This window comes from Pundamilia nyererei, unplaced genomic scaffold (assembly GCF_000239375.1).
Source record: "Pundamilia nyererei isolate P.nyererei 1_Seehausen unplaced genomic scaffold, PunNye1.0 scaffold00291, whole genome shotgun sequence".
Taxonomy (NCBI): domain Eukaryota; kingdom Metazoa; phylum Chordata; class Actinopteri; order Cichliformes; family Cichlidae; genus Pundamilia; species Pundamilia nyererei.
The window spans coordinates 1-17773 of NW_005187692.1; the positions used below are offsets into that span (position 1 = coordinate 1).

General features: G+C 40.7%; 1 protein-coding gene across 1 annotated transcript in view; it reads right to left on the bottom strand.

Annotated features, from left to right (window-relative positions):
- Positions 1 to 10777: 10777 nt before the first annotated feature.
- The window catches only part of plxnb2a.1 (plexin b2a, tandem duplicate 1), a 225575-nt gene continuing 218579 nt past the window's right edge, over positions 10778 to 17773 (bottom strand). Inside the window, exons 38-43 of the mRNA XM_005750859.1 lie at positions 17384 to 17544; positions 14594 to 14741; positions 13769 to 13833; positions 13277 to 13352; positions 12194 to 12268; positions 10778 to 11653 (exon numbers count right to left, since the gene is read on the bottom strand). Coding sequence (XP_005750916.1) covers positions 11549 to 11653; positions 12194 to 12268; positions 13277 to 13352; positions 13769 to 13833; positions 14594 to 14741; positions 17384 to 17544 — 630 coding nt within the window. The 3' untranslated portion in view covers positions 10778 to 11548. The remainder of the gene's footprint in view (positions 11654 to 12193; positions 12269 to 13276; positions 13353 to 13768; positions 13834 to 14593; positions 14742 to 17383; positions 17545 to 17773) is intronic.

Consider the following 17773-nt stretch of genomic DNA (forward strand, 5'->3'; position numbering starts at 1 on the left):
TCCTTGATGAGGGATTTGGCCATTTTCTTAATGAACTGATTCTTGTCATTTATCAGATTTATGGCGGACTCTGTGCTGCTGAGTTCAGGCTGTATCAACTCTGTCAGATGGTTGATGAGAGTGTGTATTTCTCTTGAAGTACTTGTGGTCTTAGCCACAGATTGCATGGTCTTAGACTTACATTTTACAAGAAGTGTCTTAAAGAGCAAAAAGGAGAGGTCAATGGACATTTCCTTAAAATCAGAAGATGACCTTGACACAACACCCATCTCTAATACTTCAAAGGAATCTTTAAGAGAGCCTGAAATGTTCTGGAGAAATGCTCTTAGGTTTTGCTATTGGAGGTGAGTCGATGGATGCCAGAGAGCATTTTTCTTTGTTCTCCACCCACAGTAAAGGTTTTTGCAAAAACTTTTCTGCCGCGTCTTCTATGAGGACATAGAGGACTTCAGGAGAAAAGGGACGCTTTGAGCCATCTACTGTTTGTGGAGTCCTGGAGATGATGGTGTCTGAGAGGGATCTCCCGCTTAGAGCTACGGGAATTTGATGCACTCGACTCGTCATAAACAGATCGAACATTTTAGCTGTTACCACCTTAGAAAAAGTTCTGATTTCCCCACTACTTTTAATGTTTTCCAATGTTTTTTCGAATATAGGGACTTCTTCTTTCTTTGTGAGTGTATCATATAATTGATTAACGTCTGATCTAATGGTGTCAAAGTCCACTGAAGAAGAACTTGGGTAACAAAGAAGTGTATTTCGGGAAGGGGCTCGATCAGAGTTTGCGCTCTGGGGACGAGGAGTTTCAGGTACTGACCCTGGCAGGATGAAAACTATGCTTTCATCAGAGGCCACTGTTTCATATGTGGCGAGCTCAGACAAGGAGGAAACAGAATTCTGTTCAGTCCTGCTCCGCTACAATACTTTGGGTATTTGCAAAGGTTATTTAGACAAACAAAATATTTCCTGTTTGTCTTTTTTGTGTGTTTTAGCTCTTTTTTCATTGTTTCAAACTGTCTTTTTGCAAACATGGAAAAGTGGTGTTTGCGTGCTTTTAGCCCAGTGCTTGAGGTGGATGGCACACATCTGGAGAAGAGGTCTCCTGAATTAAATAATTCTGAATTAGAGGCAGGTTTGTTTGTGTGATATTTCTCACAGGGCTCTACGCTACTTGAATCCATTTCACCAAATATCTCATGGATGACGTCAACTGCAGCCTGTTCTACAGGGTTTAGAGCTCGGACACTCTCTGTTTCAGCAGTTATTTCACCTTCTTTTGCTACACCTGATCCTTCTGGAAGCTCAATTTCTTCCTCCTCCTGATCTGAATTTTCATCCTCTATCATCTCTTCATTGAAGCTCCATGAGCAAGAGGGGTTAAGAGAAATCTCAGTGATTGGTGTTTGCACTGAGATGTCTGCATCCGTACTTTCTGTATCAGAATCAAATGGACTGGTATCAGACCCGCTTGTCAGGCGCTGGCAGCGCAGCTTACCTACAAGCTTTTTAAGGCATGAGGCAGCGCGACGAACCATGCAGTGTAGTTTTTTAATATTACTAAATGTACCGCTAACATAAATGGTGGGGTCTTCCGGGAAATCAGGGCTTTGTGCGAGCAGTGCAACTATTGAACTGATGTTTTCGGAGATCTCTTCCTCAACCATGCGTGTCAGCTTTACAGCCCTCTTACATCGCTTTTTCGGGACATTAAGAGCGCTGGCGAAGACCGCTGAGATCAAGTCTCCGAGGGACGGCCTTATTTCCCCCTCATCTAAAAGCACCGGACATTCTTTCACCTTACGATCCTGAACATCAGGAAGGGCTATTTTTAGGATGCTGGCAGAGGCAGTCTGAATGATTTCAGAAAGCATGTCAGCAAGAATGCCTTGTATGTTGGCGTTGCATGTGCCACTTTGTATAAAGTACCACTCAATTTCCGAGAGCTTTTTGAAGTACTTATTGATTGGTGGCAAAATCTGGTCTGGCGTGACCACGATCGAATATTCATTTTCCTTTAGCATTGCCATTGCAGTCACAAATGTTATTTTCTTGGTTTGTGTTATCGGGCTTTGGAGTCGACGTCACGCTGCAATGCATTGTGGGGTCTACGAATCAAAACAAACACACTGTGTTGGAAGACGATTACAAGATGCTTAAAAGCAGCTCAAAAGAGAATGGACTGTAATAATGCCAAATAATTAGCAACTCTATAAATAGAAGGTAGTTCTGCAAAATCACTCAGTAGGATGTTTGTTCTAATTTGCTATGAGCTCAAAATAAAATAAAACTAATAGGCTATAAAGAGTGATATGAACATATTTAGAACTTACCGGAATGAAAATGTCTGGAGCACCAACAGATATTTGGAGATGGAAGAGAACTGGATATCAGCTCGTCTCACAGCTGCTATCCAGGCTAGACGCCTTCGTTTGGTAACATCGATACACGAGCTGCCTCATGTCGCTTCCAGGTTGGGAAAGAATGAAAAGACAAACCCTTTTCAAGCTTATTCTCTTGCCGGTCGTGCGATCGAACATTGCAGCCGACCACACAGCAAGAACGAACCATGGCTGTCGTGTGTGCCTTCGCTCCTTTTTCGCTTGTGCTTTGTTTAGACCCCCAAAATCCTTTCCACGCCCACCCCCGTGACATCACGCTCCAAAGCCCTATAAAAGCCCATAACAGGCACTCACAGGCTGTATCCAAATTCAGGGTGTAATTCTTAAACACTTAAAGCTGAAATTCTGCATTGCACATCTTAATTAATCAAACCAAATTACTTATGGACCTGTGTACATGTGCACACATAGTCTGATGGGTGAGTGAAGTTGAACTCATACCAAAGTGACACTATACCTCGTGCTGAGCATGATCCAGGATAAGTGATTTATTTGTCTCCATAAATTTGTGTTTGTTGTGGAAAAACTGAATCTAGACGTTTAGAATTCATGGCGCTGCAGTGCAGTTCTCAGTTATGAACACAGAGGGGCAGTGATGTCATTTCTTTCATCAGTGGCTGATCTGTTCAGAGCAAGAACACATCAGCTGGGAGCTCTGTGGGAAGCGCAAGTTTGTGCTTTCCTTTTTTTTTCTTCTTCAAGAATCCCACCAGGTTATCATGTGTTGAGTGTAGGAAAGCATGGTTTTCTTAAATTCCTGATTGCTCTAAATCTAAAAACAGATTATTCACTAATAATTTCTACATCTGTGCAGGTTGTATGAACGTGGCAGAGCCCAGTGTCTATCAGGAGTTTGATGGCAGATGTGCTTCCAATTCCTGTGAATTGCAAACAGGAGGCTCCTCTGAGTAAAGCTCGCCGTGTCCTCGCTTCAGGCTGTTGGAGGTGTGTGTTTGTCAGTTAAACACAGATTTCTGCTGAGAAATACGCAGACAGGCCTTCCTGTGATGCCTGAATAAATGAGGACGAAAGCTGATTAAGCCTCTGAAGCTCTTTTGTCTCTCAATATGAATGAACATCATTGCAGCTGTCTCTCACAAATGCTGGTTTATATTCAGAAAACAGAAAAAAAAAATATATATAGTTGTTCACAAAGCTGCAGATTTCAAAACTTAAGTAGGACTCGTGTGTTTGCAGAGAATGGAAAGAAAATATCCAGCAAGCTTTAGATCTGAGAGTTTGACCTTGTTGAGGTCAGAGCGGCACGACTGCTTCAAGCTAGTCACATCTCTGAATGCACAACGCGTTGAACCTCGAAGCTGACAGACTACAGCAGCACAAGAGCACACCAGGTGTCACTGTTAGCTAACAGGAAACTGAGGCTACAACTCACACAGACTCATATTTGTGATTAAGTAGGACTCAGGATGCTAGAGGGAGTTTTAAGAGCCTTTTTGAGTTTTCAGGTGGAGTTGTGGGCTCTGCAGTTCTGCCTGTGGGTGGAGCCCTCCTGCTTAGGTTGCCCTCATGAATTCTTTCACCACAATGGTTTTGTGTCCTATCCCTCACTAACCTCCTCTGTGCAGTTTCGGCTGACGTAATGTGTTCAAAACCAGCCAATGACTTTTGGACTTGTGTACCTGTAGGGAGAAGGACTTTACCTGTCTGCTCACTCACTTTTCCTGAAACTCGCCACCTAAGCCTTAGTCGCTTACACCTCCAAGTAAGCTTGTTAGATCTGATGATCTGTTGATCTGAAGCTTTTACTGCAAAACTCATGTCCACCTTGGTCTCAAAGTCTGAATGTTAAGAATTGAATGCTTTTCAATACATTTTTAACCCTGTAAAGCCTGAATTATGAAAGACTTCATAGGAAAGTCAACTTTCAAAAATTGTTTATTTAACCTTCTGACAACATCCAAAAAAGAAATGAAATATCAATTTGTATACCAGTTTTAATTTTTTAAATCACTTTTTCTACATGTGGCATTTTTGGTGCAATTGATTGCTGACAGTAGGATCTAGGAATGGCAGACGCCCACGTTATAAACGTCGGTGATGAAGAACACACCACAGTGCACAAAATTCAGCTCACAGCAGCTGCAGGTACATGTGCTTAATACAACAAATCAGACTACAAAACAACAAACTAAAATAAAGGCATCTCTGAGTCAAGTGTAAAAAATGAATGTTAATCGATGGATCGCTGTGGCCGGTCAGTTTTTTGTCTGTCCTACCACACTTGAGAGTGGAAAAGGAAGGCTGAAGTCTCGAAGGTATCTGTCCCACCATGAAATGGGAACGAAGCTCTGGCTTCAAAGATGCCTGGACGATCGTAATAACGACGATCTTTGGTTGGCTCGCCATCCAGTTAACTGGAACTGTGGAATCTCTGTTCTTCAATGGAAGCCTGCTTCGTTTCGTCTGTCGAACTGTTTACCAGATGGAAAAAAACCCTGACCTACAGACAGGTCACATGATCCATATGGTCACAGTTTCTCCATACACTGAGCATGTCATACACAGTCAGTGTAACCTTTATCTCAGTTCAACCAGCTCAGTGAACTTTAACCCCATCAACTTGAAGTGCTCACTTACAGTTCAAGATTTCAATCAATGTTTTATTTCTATAGGACATTTAAAAAGGACCGTGTCCATCAAAGTGCTTCACACAAGGTAGCAAAGCAGATTACAACAAAGGCAACAGTTATAGTTACAGTTACATAGCACAACTGCAGACCAGGTGGAAGTCCAAACTAATTTGCTTCAAAAGCTAGATGGAACAGATGAGTTTTTAAGCGTGATTTAAACGATTGAATGGAATCTGACATGCGGACATGGATAGGAAGATTATTCCAGAGTTTGAGTGCGGCAATTGCAAAAGCTCAGTCCCCTCTAGTCTTTCGTCAGGACCTTTGTTGCACTAAGAGCAGTTGGTTAGAGGATCTGAGTGCTCTCTTGGGGCTATACACGTCGAGAAGTTCTGTTAGGTAACTTGGCGCCAGGTCATTTAAAATTTTTAAAGTATACAAAAGGATTTTAAAAACGATACAGTATTTAACAGGAAAGCAACAAACAGGTTGGTCTAGTTGCCATAATTACTGTAACACAGTGGAATGAGTGTTGAACAAAATGTGTATTAGTGATGTCCTCAACTTGGAAGATCTGAAAGGCACTCCAAGAGGCATTTAACCAATTTTTCATGAAGGATCTGAGGGTGTTAACAGAAGGTCCAAACAACATCTTCTAGGTATGTGAAACACTAAAACACTTTTAAAGTCAAAGATTGTATGCTGATTGTTCGTGTGATGGCACACTATGACAAAATGAAACACAACAACAACTTTCCTTATGTATAAATCTTTTATTGGATATTTGGACTTCCTAGATCTGGATTTTTCTGCCCACTTCTCCACTTCCTAAGAAGAGTCACCGATTTGGGCTTCAGTCCAGTCCAGACCAGTTGTGGTTACTGGTATTGCTGTTACTGTCCATTTTAATGCTTTTAAACTTGGTCCAGTTCTTCCAAACCAACTGTTTCCAACAACAATGGTACAAGGACAAACAATGGCAGCGCTGATGTACAAAGAAAAGGCTGTTGGTAAAAGCATCAGTACCAGTGGGCGGTTTTCTTTAACAACTAGAAACTCTCAAAACTGTTCACGTGTTCTTCGTAAAACGTAAATTTTTCAAATACACTTTAGTTGTACATCATTTAAAACACAAAACACTAAACCTCAAATAACAGACGAATAAACTGACTTCACATCCCTGTGCATTCCAACATTTTCTGCACCTTTACCCTGAAAGCCACTTCAGTAAACCACAAACATCACACATTCACATCAAACTTCTGCACAGACCAGAAGAACTGCAGTTTACTGTGGGTGACAATTAACTCAGGTTGAATGAATATATGTTAACATATGTAGTCTTCATACATGAAACGAAATGCTGGGTGAACCAACCTTTGCCCCTGCACATTTGTGGCAGAGGAAAGTTTAAAAATGTGTTGATAAAGAAAAATTCAACAGTATATTTTTTTCTTCTGCTTTTCCTTTTAAAAATTGCCAGACCTTTGGGAGATGAAGAGCAATATGGTTGCCATAGTTTGATGATTTGTGGCTCAGTCACACTGGAGGACAGAAAATTGAACAGCAACCTTGCAACTAGGAAAAAAAGTGGTGGTTGGCCGATGATTGAATATATTTTTTATTTATTATTTTGCTGTCAGAGACACTCCTCCAAGCAGCCATTTCAAATGCAACGAGATTGCAAGTTCATTGCACACAGTTTAAATAATTTTGGTGGCACTGCGGTCTCTGACCACTCTAGAGTGACCGTAGCATTAAATTTGTGTTGTGTGCAAACTTTAAAAACTCTTATTTATTAGAGCTTTTGTTCCCCCCACTGTGATCTTGCGGTTATTAAACCCGCTATAAACATGAACATCCTTCTAGACACCTTTTCTTTTTGGCTTTTACTTTCTCTTCCAGTCTTTAAGGCACTCGCTGGTGGCAAAAAGAAGGCAGAAACAAGCAAGAGTTGGTGAAAGATAGGAGACAGTGAATCCCGATTATAATGAGGTCTTATCATATAAATGTAAATTGAGCACAGGGTTAGTTCAGAAAAGCCACAAAGCCAAGCCAGCTCTGCTGCGCATCCAGTTGGCTTGTCTTTCATATGCTAGTTTTTTAAGCTGCTGTAAGGTCCCAGAATGGGCAGGAGGCAGAAATTACCTTCTTTCACTGTAGTGACTGAAATGTATTTGTAAAATCAGACTGAGCTCTGACCTCAGTAACACAATGGGAAACAGAGCTCAAACATTTCTAGCTAAAGTGGCTTTTAAAAGCCGGTCAAATTTTCCTTCCTGTGTTCCATTTCTTAACATCTGAACTGAAAAAAACCCTTTAAAAGATTAGAAGTTCCCCATTTTACACAAAACTGCAATAACAGTCCGAGAAAATTCCACACACAGCACTTTGAGTGTTTTTGGTACCAAAGTGGTTCAAAGAAATCAAAGTGAAAACAAGCTAAGATGCATTTATATCTGGTGGTCATCTGGTGCCAGATTCTTATCAGAGCTTTGCAGTGTTTCCATCAAGTACCAGAGACACTGCACTGGTTGTATTGCTCCACAGATTAAAGTTGCAGTTTGCGAGGCTTGAAACACAAGAAATAAACATCTCCTGAAAAACGACCACACAACTTACAAACTGCACATTAAATCTTTGATAATAAGTCGAGCTCTCATCTCAAGATCATCGTCTGGGTTCAGGAAGAAAAGAATATTGCAGATGTATCATGATTTTGTGTTGGCAATGAATAATGTGCAGCAAAAGAAAAAATAAGAGTTCATTTAAACTTCTGTGGTGTAACAGCACTTTTTTGATTTACGCAAACATATGAACAAACAGTGAATGGGAATATGCCGTTTTTGTTCCTCTTATTTCACAGCTGACACGTTTCCTCACTGCCCTGCAAACTATTTTTGAAAATACTGAATCTTTTAGGGAGTTGTTAGCATGTATATTTCTGCAATACTGGGATTGTACAACTTTGCAGACTCAAAGTAGAACATGAATGTCAGAGAATATGGAAGATTTAAAATGCTTAAACAAAAAACACTCCTAAGTGTTTAGCTTTTGACTGAAGGTGCTTCGGGCTGCTCCATCATTGCCCAAGCGGTCACCATAGTGGATGGATCCATGTTTGAGCTGGCACAGATTTTAATATCTGATCACATGTTTATTTTAGCATTAAATTAAATGTTTTTGTTATTGCTAATTATTTTTGAAGACTTTAGATGCAAAAGCCTCTAAGCACCAGAATGCTAGGAAGCTACTATTGTGTAGTTGTCCTTTCAAACCCACACTGAACACATTGTGTTGGTAAAAATCGACACCCCACTTTGGCAGGAAAAGTGCACATGTCCACAGCACCACCAATGAGAAGATGCAAATCAGGTCATGTGATTTTCCAACAGGACATTTCTTAGTTTGTTCAGGCCAACTTCACGCACTTTTACATGCATGTCTCAAATTACTTGACATGCAGGATGTAGGAGTTTGCCCAACAGGTCTATGTGTTTGTAGACTTTGAAAAAGTTTTCGACAGCACTCGTGGGAGTGTCCTGTAGGGTCATGAAGGTTATCAGGTCAATGTAAAACTGAAAAAGTTGTTAATTTTGATTAATTTTTTATACATCATTATTTGACAGGAATTTCATATTTATCTTTATTCTGAACAAAGTGTAGTGTATCTGTGTAGGTTCTCAGTCCTCTTTTATATATTAGTCCAACTCCCATGGTAGTATTCTTTCAGAATACCATGACCTCGACTTCAAGAAGTCCAGTCGCCTTTTTTCCAAACTCTTAAGTGCAAGGTGTAGTTATTGTTTGCTGTGACGGTTTTGACATTTTTATAGACTGGCTTGTAGCACATGTTGACATTTTTTGTTTTACCAGCCTTAGTATTTCTTTTAGTTGTTTTTACGGTCTTACTGTGTGTGGTGGGGCGTGGTCTGCAGCGCAGCCGCGGGGGGAGGCAGATGCACATGAGCGGCATCCACAATCACGCCTCACCGGTTTAAAACAGATGAACGGCCTGTCGTTGTTGGTGTGTGTTCGACTGGCGGCTGAAAAGATACAGCAACCAGTAATAAAGTATGCTGAAAGGTGTTGAGATGTGTGTCAACACCTTTCATGTGTCGTGCATCGTTTGCATTGTGTTATTCTCTTTTATATGTTATTCCATCATTGTTGTGCGTTTTACTTATTTTAGTTGCATTTTAGTTTGTAAAGCACTTCATGGAGCATGAACTGTTGGAATTGTGCTATATAAATAAACTTGACCTTGATTTAGATTGTTGCATATCACTTTTCTGATCTTAAATTACATATTATGGATTTTTTCCAGCTTCATCTTTAATGATTATTTTAAACGTTTCCTATTTTTTGTCCCAAGACGTGGAAAAAAACGGTACAGTTGATCCAACTTTCATATTTACGAATTGCACTGCACTGATAAAACATTTAAAGCAAAACATATCAGGCAGAGGTTTGTGAACCTGAAGTTTTCAAGTTTAGTTTATATGTTTAAGAGATAACTGATAGTGCTTACATTTATTAAACTTTTTTTAAAGTGTTTCTTGGGTTTGTATGCTTTTTAAATCTTCCATACGATAAGGATGAAGGTGAAAGACTGTTCAGAGGCACAATCCATGTGCTGCCAGGTCTCATTTAACTGACTCCATGCATTATCCTTTACTCATCCTTTAACTCTGATAACAATATTAATGCATAATCCAAAAAATAGAGGCCATAACAAGCAGATTTATTTCATTTTAACACTTTACCACCTTAAATTTGAAGCTTTTTTCAAAGATCCTGTGATACCCTGTCTTCAGAAAACATGAAAGTAAGCAGACCTTCTCTTGCATGTGGACTTGAACAGAAAAATGGAAAACAAAAGCAGTTATTTTTGCAAGGGGTACGGCAAAAGAAGCGAAACTGTACAGATTATAAAAGCAAAAATCACGCACAAACATAACAATTTTGGCTGTTCACATGATTAGGCTGTTGTGATTCTTTTTGATTTTTTTGTTGTTGTTGCAGTAAATAAAAAAGCCGCTTAGCTAAAAACAAATAAACAAAAACAAATAAAAAAACCCCACTTTTACACACACCCTCACAGACAGTTTGCAAAAGAATAAAACTAAATGGTACCATGTCAGTCCATTAAAAAGAAACATTTCATGTTGGATATGCAAAGCCTCTGCCTAAAGCCTGCACACAAACAAACAAACCTAAACAAACTAAATGAAATTATTCAGCTGTGAGTCACAAGCACAGTATCATCAGCATAGAAACACATACTGCTGCTAACTGTAGAGAAAAAACTACATTTGGCCACGATACAAGGGAAAAAAACCTGCTGCTTTCTGGGTTTATATAACTCCTCGTACCCCGAATTCACTGTCCTTTGTTCCTCCATTGAGACCCCTGATTGGTCAGTGGTGTGTACCATAGAGTAGAGTTGGACGATAAGATTTTTTCATATCACGATATGTTTTTTTCATTTCAGGCTATAACGATATCTATCACGATATAAGCCAAATAACTATATTTGTAAGATTTAAATGTGCCGTTGCTCACAAGAAAAATGTGAAATAATCAGCAGCTTGTTTTTATTTAAATATTGGCACTTGTGCTGTACGTAACAAGTCACGTGACGTGACGCTGTGGCTGTGATTGGTTCGGCTCTGCGCTACTTAATTTGGATTGGCTGGGTTTTTTTTGGTTTTTTTTGTTTGTTTTTTTAGAGGACAAGAGCAGCGAGGTCTATCGCGATAGTTTAATTTTTCTATCGAGAAAAAGTTATATCGCGATACATATCGTTATCGTTCTATCGCCCAGCTCTACCGTAGAGGTTTTCCCATTTTATTCAAACTTAATCTTGTATACTTTAGGATGAAATTCACCCCACATCCACAGTCTCCAGACTTCAGAAAGTGGTCAGAAAAGGTGCCCAAAGCAGCTGCACTTCCAAAAAAGAGCAGAGTACCAAAAAGGACATATTTGGGAATGCCTCATTTTCATGCTCATTCTTCAAAAAAATCCCAAAATCTGAAGCCTTCATTTCTTGTGCGGCACGTTTTTCCTTCAGTCCTTACATGATGAAATTAAAATTTGTGGCACATTGAAGCCAAATACAGAAACAACAAGATCCGAGGAGTACACCAACGTACATCCCAGGTACAATTAAAAAAATAACTCTGATTTCACACAACTTTCATCTGTAATCACATCGCGCCATTTCACATCTCTCCTCGCAATCTTTTTTGAGATGCCAAGCAGAAGTACGCCATGTAGGTGTAGTAGATATCAACACTTTAGTTTCCACCACTCCGGGTGTACGTTAACACTTTCCTCACCCCTCCAGACGTCCCATAACTCCTCCCCCTTTAGTCCTTCCTTTGGATCCACCGACCAATCCCCTCACCCCTGCCAAATACCTCAGTCATTACATGATTAAACATTCAGTGGAGTCCGTGAGCGCGCCATCCTTTGAGTCCTTGTGTTGAAAACAAAATCCTGTATTTTAGCATCCATAAGCTCCTCCCCCCGAACCCTCCTCGAGGTCTGGCGTCAAAGGTCGGTGACCTTATTCTCTAGGGCGGCAGCGACCTGTTGAAGGCGAAGGGTGAGCTGTTTGTTCTGGGCTGCTGGGTCCTCGTCCAGCGACTGGATTATCTGAAAGAAAAAAAAATTAAAACTGAAGCATATTTACGTCAATATGTGTAAAAGGTTTTATAGTTAATACAAAAAAATCCTCTGAGTAACTATAACCAGACGGAAAATCTTTCTTGTGCCGCCATCTAGTGGCTGTTTTATCCCAGCATTAAAAAAAAAATGCAACGCTATATTAGAGGCAGATATATTAGATTTACTGGTTTACGCCTAAACTTAAAATTGATAGCACTCTGTGGTACTCTCTTCGAACAGAAATCGAACAGAAAAAACAATATTTGGCAAATATGAGAGAAAAATCTGTTGCTTTTTAGGCTTATTAAACTTAATGCATCTTGATCACTCACTGAAGTTTTTACCAACACTGGAAAAGTTTGTTATGAAAATAGTCGATATCAGTCCAGTGAAATAATAATCTGGATTTCTGTACAACTTATTTTAAGCTTAAATAACAACGATAACAGCTCTCTTCCCCCTTGTAGCTCATGGATTCAGCACACACAACAGCACAAAGGTAGATAAATTGAAGACAGCAGCTCTCACCACATCGTAGTACTTGCTGGCAAACTGGTACAGTTGATTTAAGGCCACCTGGGTGTTCAGCTTGTCTGTGTGTTGCTACAAAGGAGAGAGAGTATGAGCACAGTTCAGACAGGTGCTGCATCTACTTTCAAGTCTTAAGAAACATTTTTGAAGCTTTGCACACTTTTGATACTCAGAGGTTAATTAAAATAAAAATAAATGGATCCAAGTCTTAACTGGATGGAGCTGCTCAGGATTCAACCCGTGTTCTTTTGTGTAGTTTAGCAAATAGTTAAAATTGACTTGCTGCATTTTATATTCCATACTGATGCTCTACACCGAAAGCCACTTCATTAGGTACACCTGTTCAACTGCTCATTAAGGCAAGTCTCTAAATCAGCCAATCACATGGGAGTATCTCAGAGCCTGTAGGCATGTGGATGTGGTCAAGATGAACTGCTGAAGTTCAAGCTGATTATCAGAATGAGGAAGGTGATTGAAGTGACTTTGAACATAGCCAGAAGAGTCTGAATATTTCAGAAATTAATGATCTGATAGGACTTTGTCACACAATCATCTCTAGAGTTCACAGAAAAATAGTCAGAAAAAGAGAAAATGTCCAGGAAGCGGCAGTTCTCTGCCCGTTGAGGTCAGAGGAGAATCACCAGAAGCCTTCCAGCTGATAGGAAGACAACAGTGACTCAAACAACCACTCGTTACAACCACAGTGTGCAGAAAAGCATCTCTTAACATGTTAATCCTTAAAGCAGATGGGCTACAGCAGCAGAAGACTACACCGGGTGGTGCCGCTCCTCTTGGTAAAGAACAGGAAGCTGAAGCAGCCGACAAATCTGCAGCGGCTGTGCGATGCCATTGTGTCAATGTAGACGAGTATCTCTGAGGACAGTTTGCAGCACCTTGTCGAATCTGTGCCACAACGAATTAATGCAGATCGAAGGCAAATAGAAGATTCAACCCAGGACTGTCAAGGTATACTGTATAATCTTGTATAATCTTCACCTGTTAGTTACTATAAGTAGTAACTACTTGCACATGCACTGCACTGAAACATGCAACAAAGCACAAACAGAGGTGGGTTCATACCCTGGACACCTCAGCGAGGTGCGTGTTCATGTCCTGGTCACTGACTGGAACCATCTGCCTGATGCCCCTGTAGTAACTGTGGAAAGAGACACAGTCAAAACAAACTATCAGGTGGTTTCTGTGAGTTCAATCACGCAGTGGATCATCAGACGGCTGTCCTGATTAACCATTGAGGGTAATTGAACCCCGTAAAACATCACCTTCAGGATGTTTTACGGGGTTTTTCAAACAGCCTCCAAGCTCAGCAGCCGTGATTTCACCAAATATTAGAAAATCCAAAAGGACTGAAGCAAACATCTGTCAAACCACACCGACAAGAGCCATCAGTACAAAAGAAATGGTTAGTGATGCATGAAAAGACATTTGAGAGCTCACATTTTTACATTCAAACACGCTGCCATTTTTTTAAATTTCACTCTGCTGTTCAGCCAAAACACCATTTCATATACACACACGTTTCCTCTCTGAGGATATTTAGAAGTTTAAACTCACTCGTCGACCATCTTCTTGTACGTGGAAATCTCTTTTGCATAGAGTAGCTTGTTGCTGGGAGACTCCTGCAGCCAGAGAGAGAAAATAGATGAGCATGTTTGTATGAACACGACAAAAAAAAAAAAAAAAAAAGTGGTAAATCTGCCTCCTCGTCATCAAAAAGTGTGAAAATGTAGCTTTCAGTTCAAGAAAAACACTCAAATAACAGAAGATTTCCCTCTACCTCTCAAAACGTTCCTGTCACAATGTCAGTGTGCACAGGAAGCAGGTTTTAGTAAATACCAACCAAAAACTACGCTGCACTTAAAATGCCACCTCTGGCTGTAAACACAGAAGTCCCGCCCACCCGCAGTTCAAATCTTATGTTAACGAGGGGCAGCCAATCAGAAGAAAGCTAGTTAAAAAGGAAAGTGGCTTTAAAAGTCTAAACAGTCTTTACTGCGATTACAAGAAAAACGTCCACAGGAGGGGTTGATTTGACAACCATAAATTGCCTGAAAGAATCTCTGGTTGCTTCAGCAATCACAGAAATCCACCGAGCATAACCAAATATCTACTTTAACACATTTTAAATGACGGCAAAAAGTGGACATCATCTGACTCTCTGGGGCTCTGAGGTTCTTCTCTTGTGTCCAAAACAGAAATTTACTGAGCTGATAAATAAATGGATCGCATATTTGGTTTAAAATAGCAGGAAATTGCTGAAATCAGAGAAATTGCAGCGGGTAGTTGTGGTTGTAATTGAAAAATGGCCCAGATCGCTTCTCTCTCAGAGACATTCACAGGGTTACAAACATGGCGCTCTTTGAACGGACTGATGCTCACTCTGCTCAGCTTGTGCTCCGTCTTGGTGCAGGCGTCCATGAAGGTCTGTGCGATGACGTGCAGCGAAGCATCCACCACCTCCGTCACGTGGACATCGAAGATGAAGTGAGGGTTTCTCAGGATGTTCACCCAGAACCGCATAGGCAGGCTGAGGACACACAAAGACATCTGCTGCTTAAAGTCACGACTCTGGAATATTTTTCTTATTTGTTGTTGACCTGTTCGTGGCAATCATGTTTCATTTCGGTCGTTTTGGATGTCAGTACTGTAATTTTGTTCGTCTTTAGTTTTGGATGTCTATTGCCATTTTGTGTCTCTTTTTAAGAATTTTGTGGTCAGTTTATTTGTCTTTAAGTTGGTTTTGACCTGTTCGTAGATGATACAAGTCTTATTTGGGTATTTTTATGTCTCTTTGTGGTCCTTTGGTCCTCTGTTTTCTTGAGTCCTTCTGGATGTGTTTGTGGTTAGTATGTGTTTTACTTTGGTTATTTTGGATTTCATCAAGGTAATTTTACTTTACATTGTTTTGGATCTCTGGAACCAATTCATGTTTCATTTAATACGTTAGTTTCTCTCTGTGTTTATCTTCAAACTTTTGTGTTTAATTTTACATCTTTTTGTGAATATTTTTCTTCTTTTCGAGACCAACTTGCATCTCATTTTTGTTGGGTCATGGTTCTTTGCAGCTCTTTCCGGATCACTTTGTAAGTCCATTCAGCAATAGTTGGCCAAAAAACAAGAATTCTGTTTTTGTGATAAACCAAAAAATAAAATTTGCCAGAGTACGAGCTGAAAATGTGAAGCGATGGATCCGAAAGCTCGGCAGGTGGAGCAATGCTTACTAGGGATGGGTATCGTTTAGGTTTTATCTGATACCAGTACCAAACCGGTACTTTTGAAATGGTGCCGGTGCTTAAACGGTGCTCGAACCAGTGCTTAAAGAATGGAGAACACACACTTTGTCCAAAAACTTCTCATGTTTAGCTGTTTTCCACTTTTTCTTTGGTCATTTCAGCCTTTTTGGCCAGGGTGAAGGGAGTATCTGCCATCAAACAAGAAGACAGCCGCATGTAACTACGACAGTGTTTGCTAGTTCACCTTACGTGCATTAATGTAATAACGTGGTCAGCTTACTCAATGTAAACTACACATGAACAGCATTAAGCTACTCACGCAGAGAAGAACGGCTGCTGCTGCCATCATCGTCCGTCATCATTTCTGCTACACTGGCAGGGCTAGGGGCCAGGACTCTACTCTTCGGGTTCTTGGGGGATGTTGCTAACTCCGGGTCCGATAACAGGCACCACACCCGCAGTAGATGTGCACGGTATGAGGTCTCGCAGCAAGCTATCAAATACGGCGCATTTCTCGGCTTTTAAAAAAACGCTATGCGTTGCCAGGTGTTGCACAGTATCACCTTAAAGCACTTGTTGTTGGCTGCTGAGTTTGCATCTTTTGCTGTGAAGTACAGCCAGACTTTGACTTCACTTTGGGAATTTTTAATCTATAGCTCTGCTCTAAAAGAACGTACGTGCCTGGGCCCGCCTACTACGCTTGCAAAGGTAAAATGATTGGCTAGAATTCAAAGTGTATGACATCTCAGGGGAAAAAAAAGCACCGAAATGTGCGCTGCTTTTCGGTCTGGTTACTACAGTTTATGTCAGAACCGGTGCCATTACCGGTACCCATCCCTAATGCTTACTGTAGTAGATGCTCAGTTTCAGACTTCAGGATGTAGCCGACGCTCCATTTCCCTTTACTCCTCCTTCTCTCCTTTCATCCCCCCACCCTCACTGCCTCCCCAGACCATAACCCCCATCAATAATTCACCAGAACTGATAAATATTTCATTTACCAACTTGTTCAGATGTGTGTGTATGTGTGCCTCTGATGATTGACAGGCTTAGCTCAAGGCCAGTTTGAAAACAGAGAAGTTTGGACTTAAAAAAAAAAAGAGGAAGGGAAAAAAAAAAAGCAATCTCCCCATCTCTCTCAGTTTCTCTATCCTTCTCCGTTGTCTCTGCTCCGTCATCGTTTATCTGCCCTGATAACAGCCTGTCAATTAAATCAGGCTTTTATGTGGTCCACGGCCCGGTTTAGAAGTGACGAGGACATAATTACTCCCTCCTTTGGCTGATGAAGTATCTCACACACAGACACACACAGAGCAGTGAAGCAACATAATTATTTCTCTTAGCTGGTTTTCTTTGCAGGTTGTATCTCACGCCGGGATTCTCAGCAGCTTTGAAGATGAGCTGAATCAACTCATCTTCTGAGGCCTTTACTGACAGCATGATCCACATGAAGCCGTTAGAACAGTTTCAGGCCCACAGATCACTCATTCAGACATTTCTTGTCGCCAGCATTTAAATCTCACAGTATATGATATCATCCTAGACCCAAAACAGCGGTGTCAGACTCAAAATCTGATCAAGTGGGCCAAGTTGACAAACAAACAAACACCTCTCTAAATGTTAACCTTTCTTATGTTACCGTCAAATGAGGGAAAACAGAGGTCGGAGACTGCAAGACCAAATGATGGTCCCTCTGTGCATTGAAGTCGGGAACCAGGTCTGCGACCTCTAAGTTATCGTCTTCAAAGCATCAAAATGGCAATAAACGCAAATACCGATGCAATAACACTGCTCGGCAACCTTATATAGGAATAACACCAGAATACAATCAGCTGGCAACCAGTTGAGTCGAGTTCCCTTTTGCACAGAGCTGTTTCACAGATGAGTTTTAGGTTACCTGGATAGCATACTTGGTGTTTTTGGTGAGTCTTTGTACCTGTTGGTCTTCCAGATGTGCAGCGTCTCCTCGTCTACATTGTCGTGTCTCTGCGCCTGCTCGTCCAAGAAATCGAAGAAGTATTTGACGGCCGGAGGGACGACGGAACTCGAGCACAGCACGCTGCGGAAGAAATTATCCACAAACTGCTGCAAAGTGCCCTGTAACACAAAGACAAACAATGTTTTAAATGTATCTATTTAATATAGAAAAAAGGACCCTTCAGATTAAAAACATCTAAAAATTAAAATAAGAGTGTCCTGACAGTGCAATCAACAGAATTGCATCTGCTAATAACAAATACAAGCAGAAAAAACCCACAAATTAAGAAATATGAGAACTTCGTCATGTCTGCGAGTTTCAGCAGCAGAAACTCGCAGACATGACGGA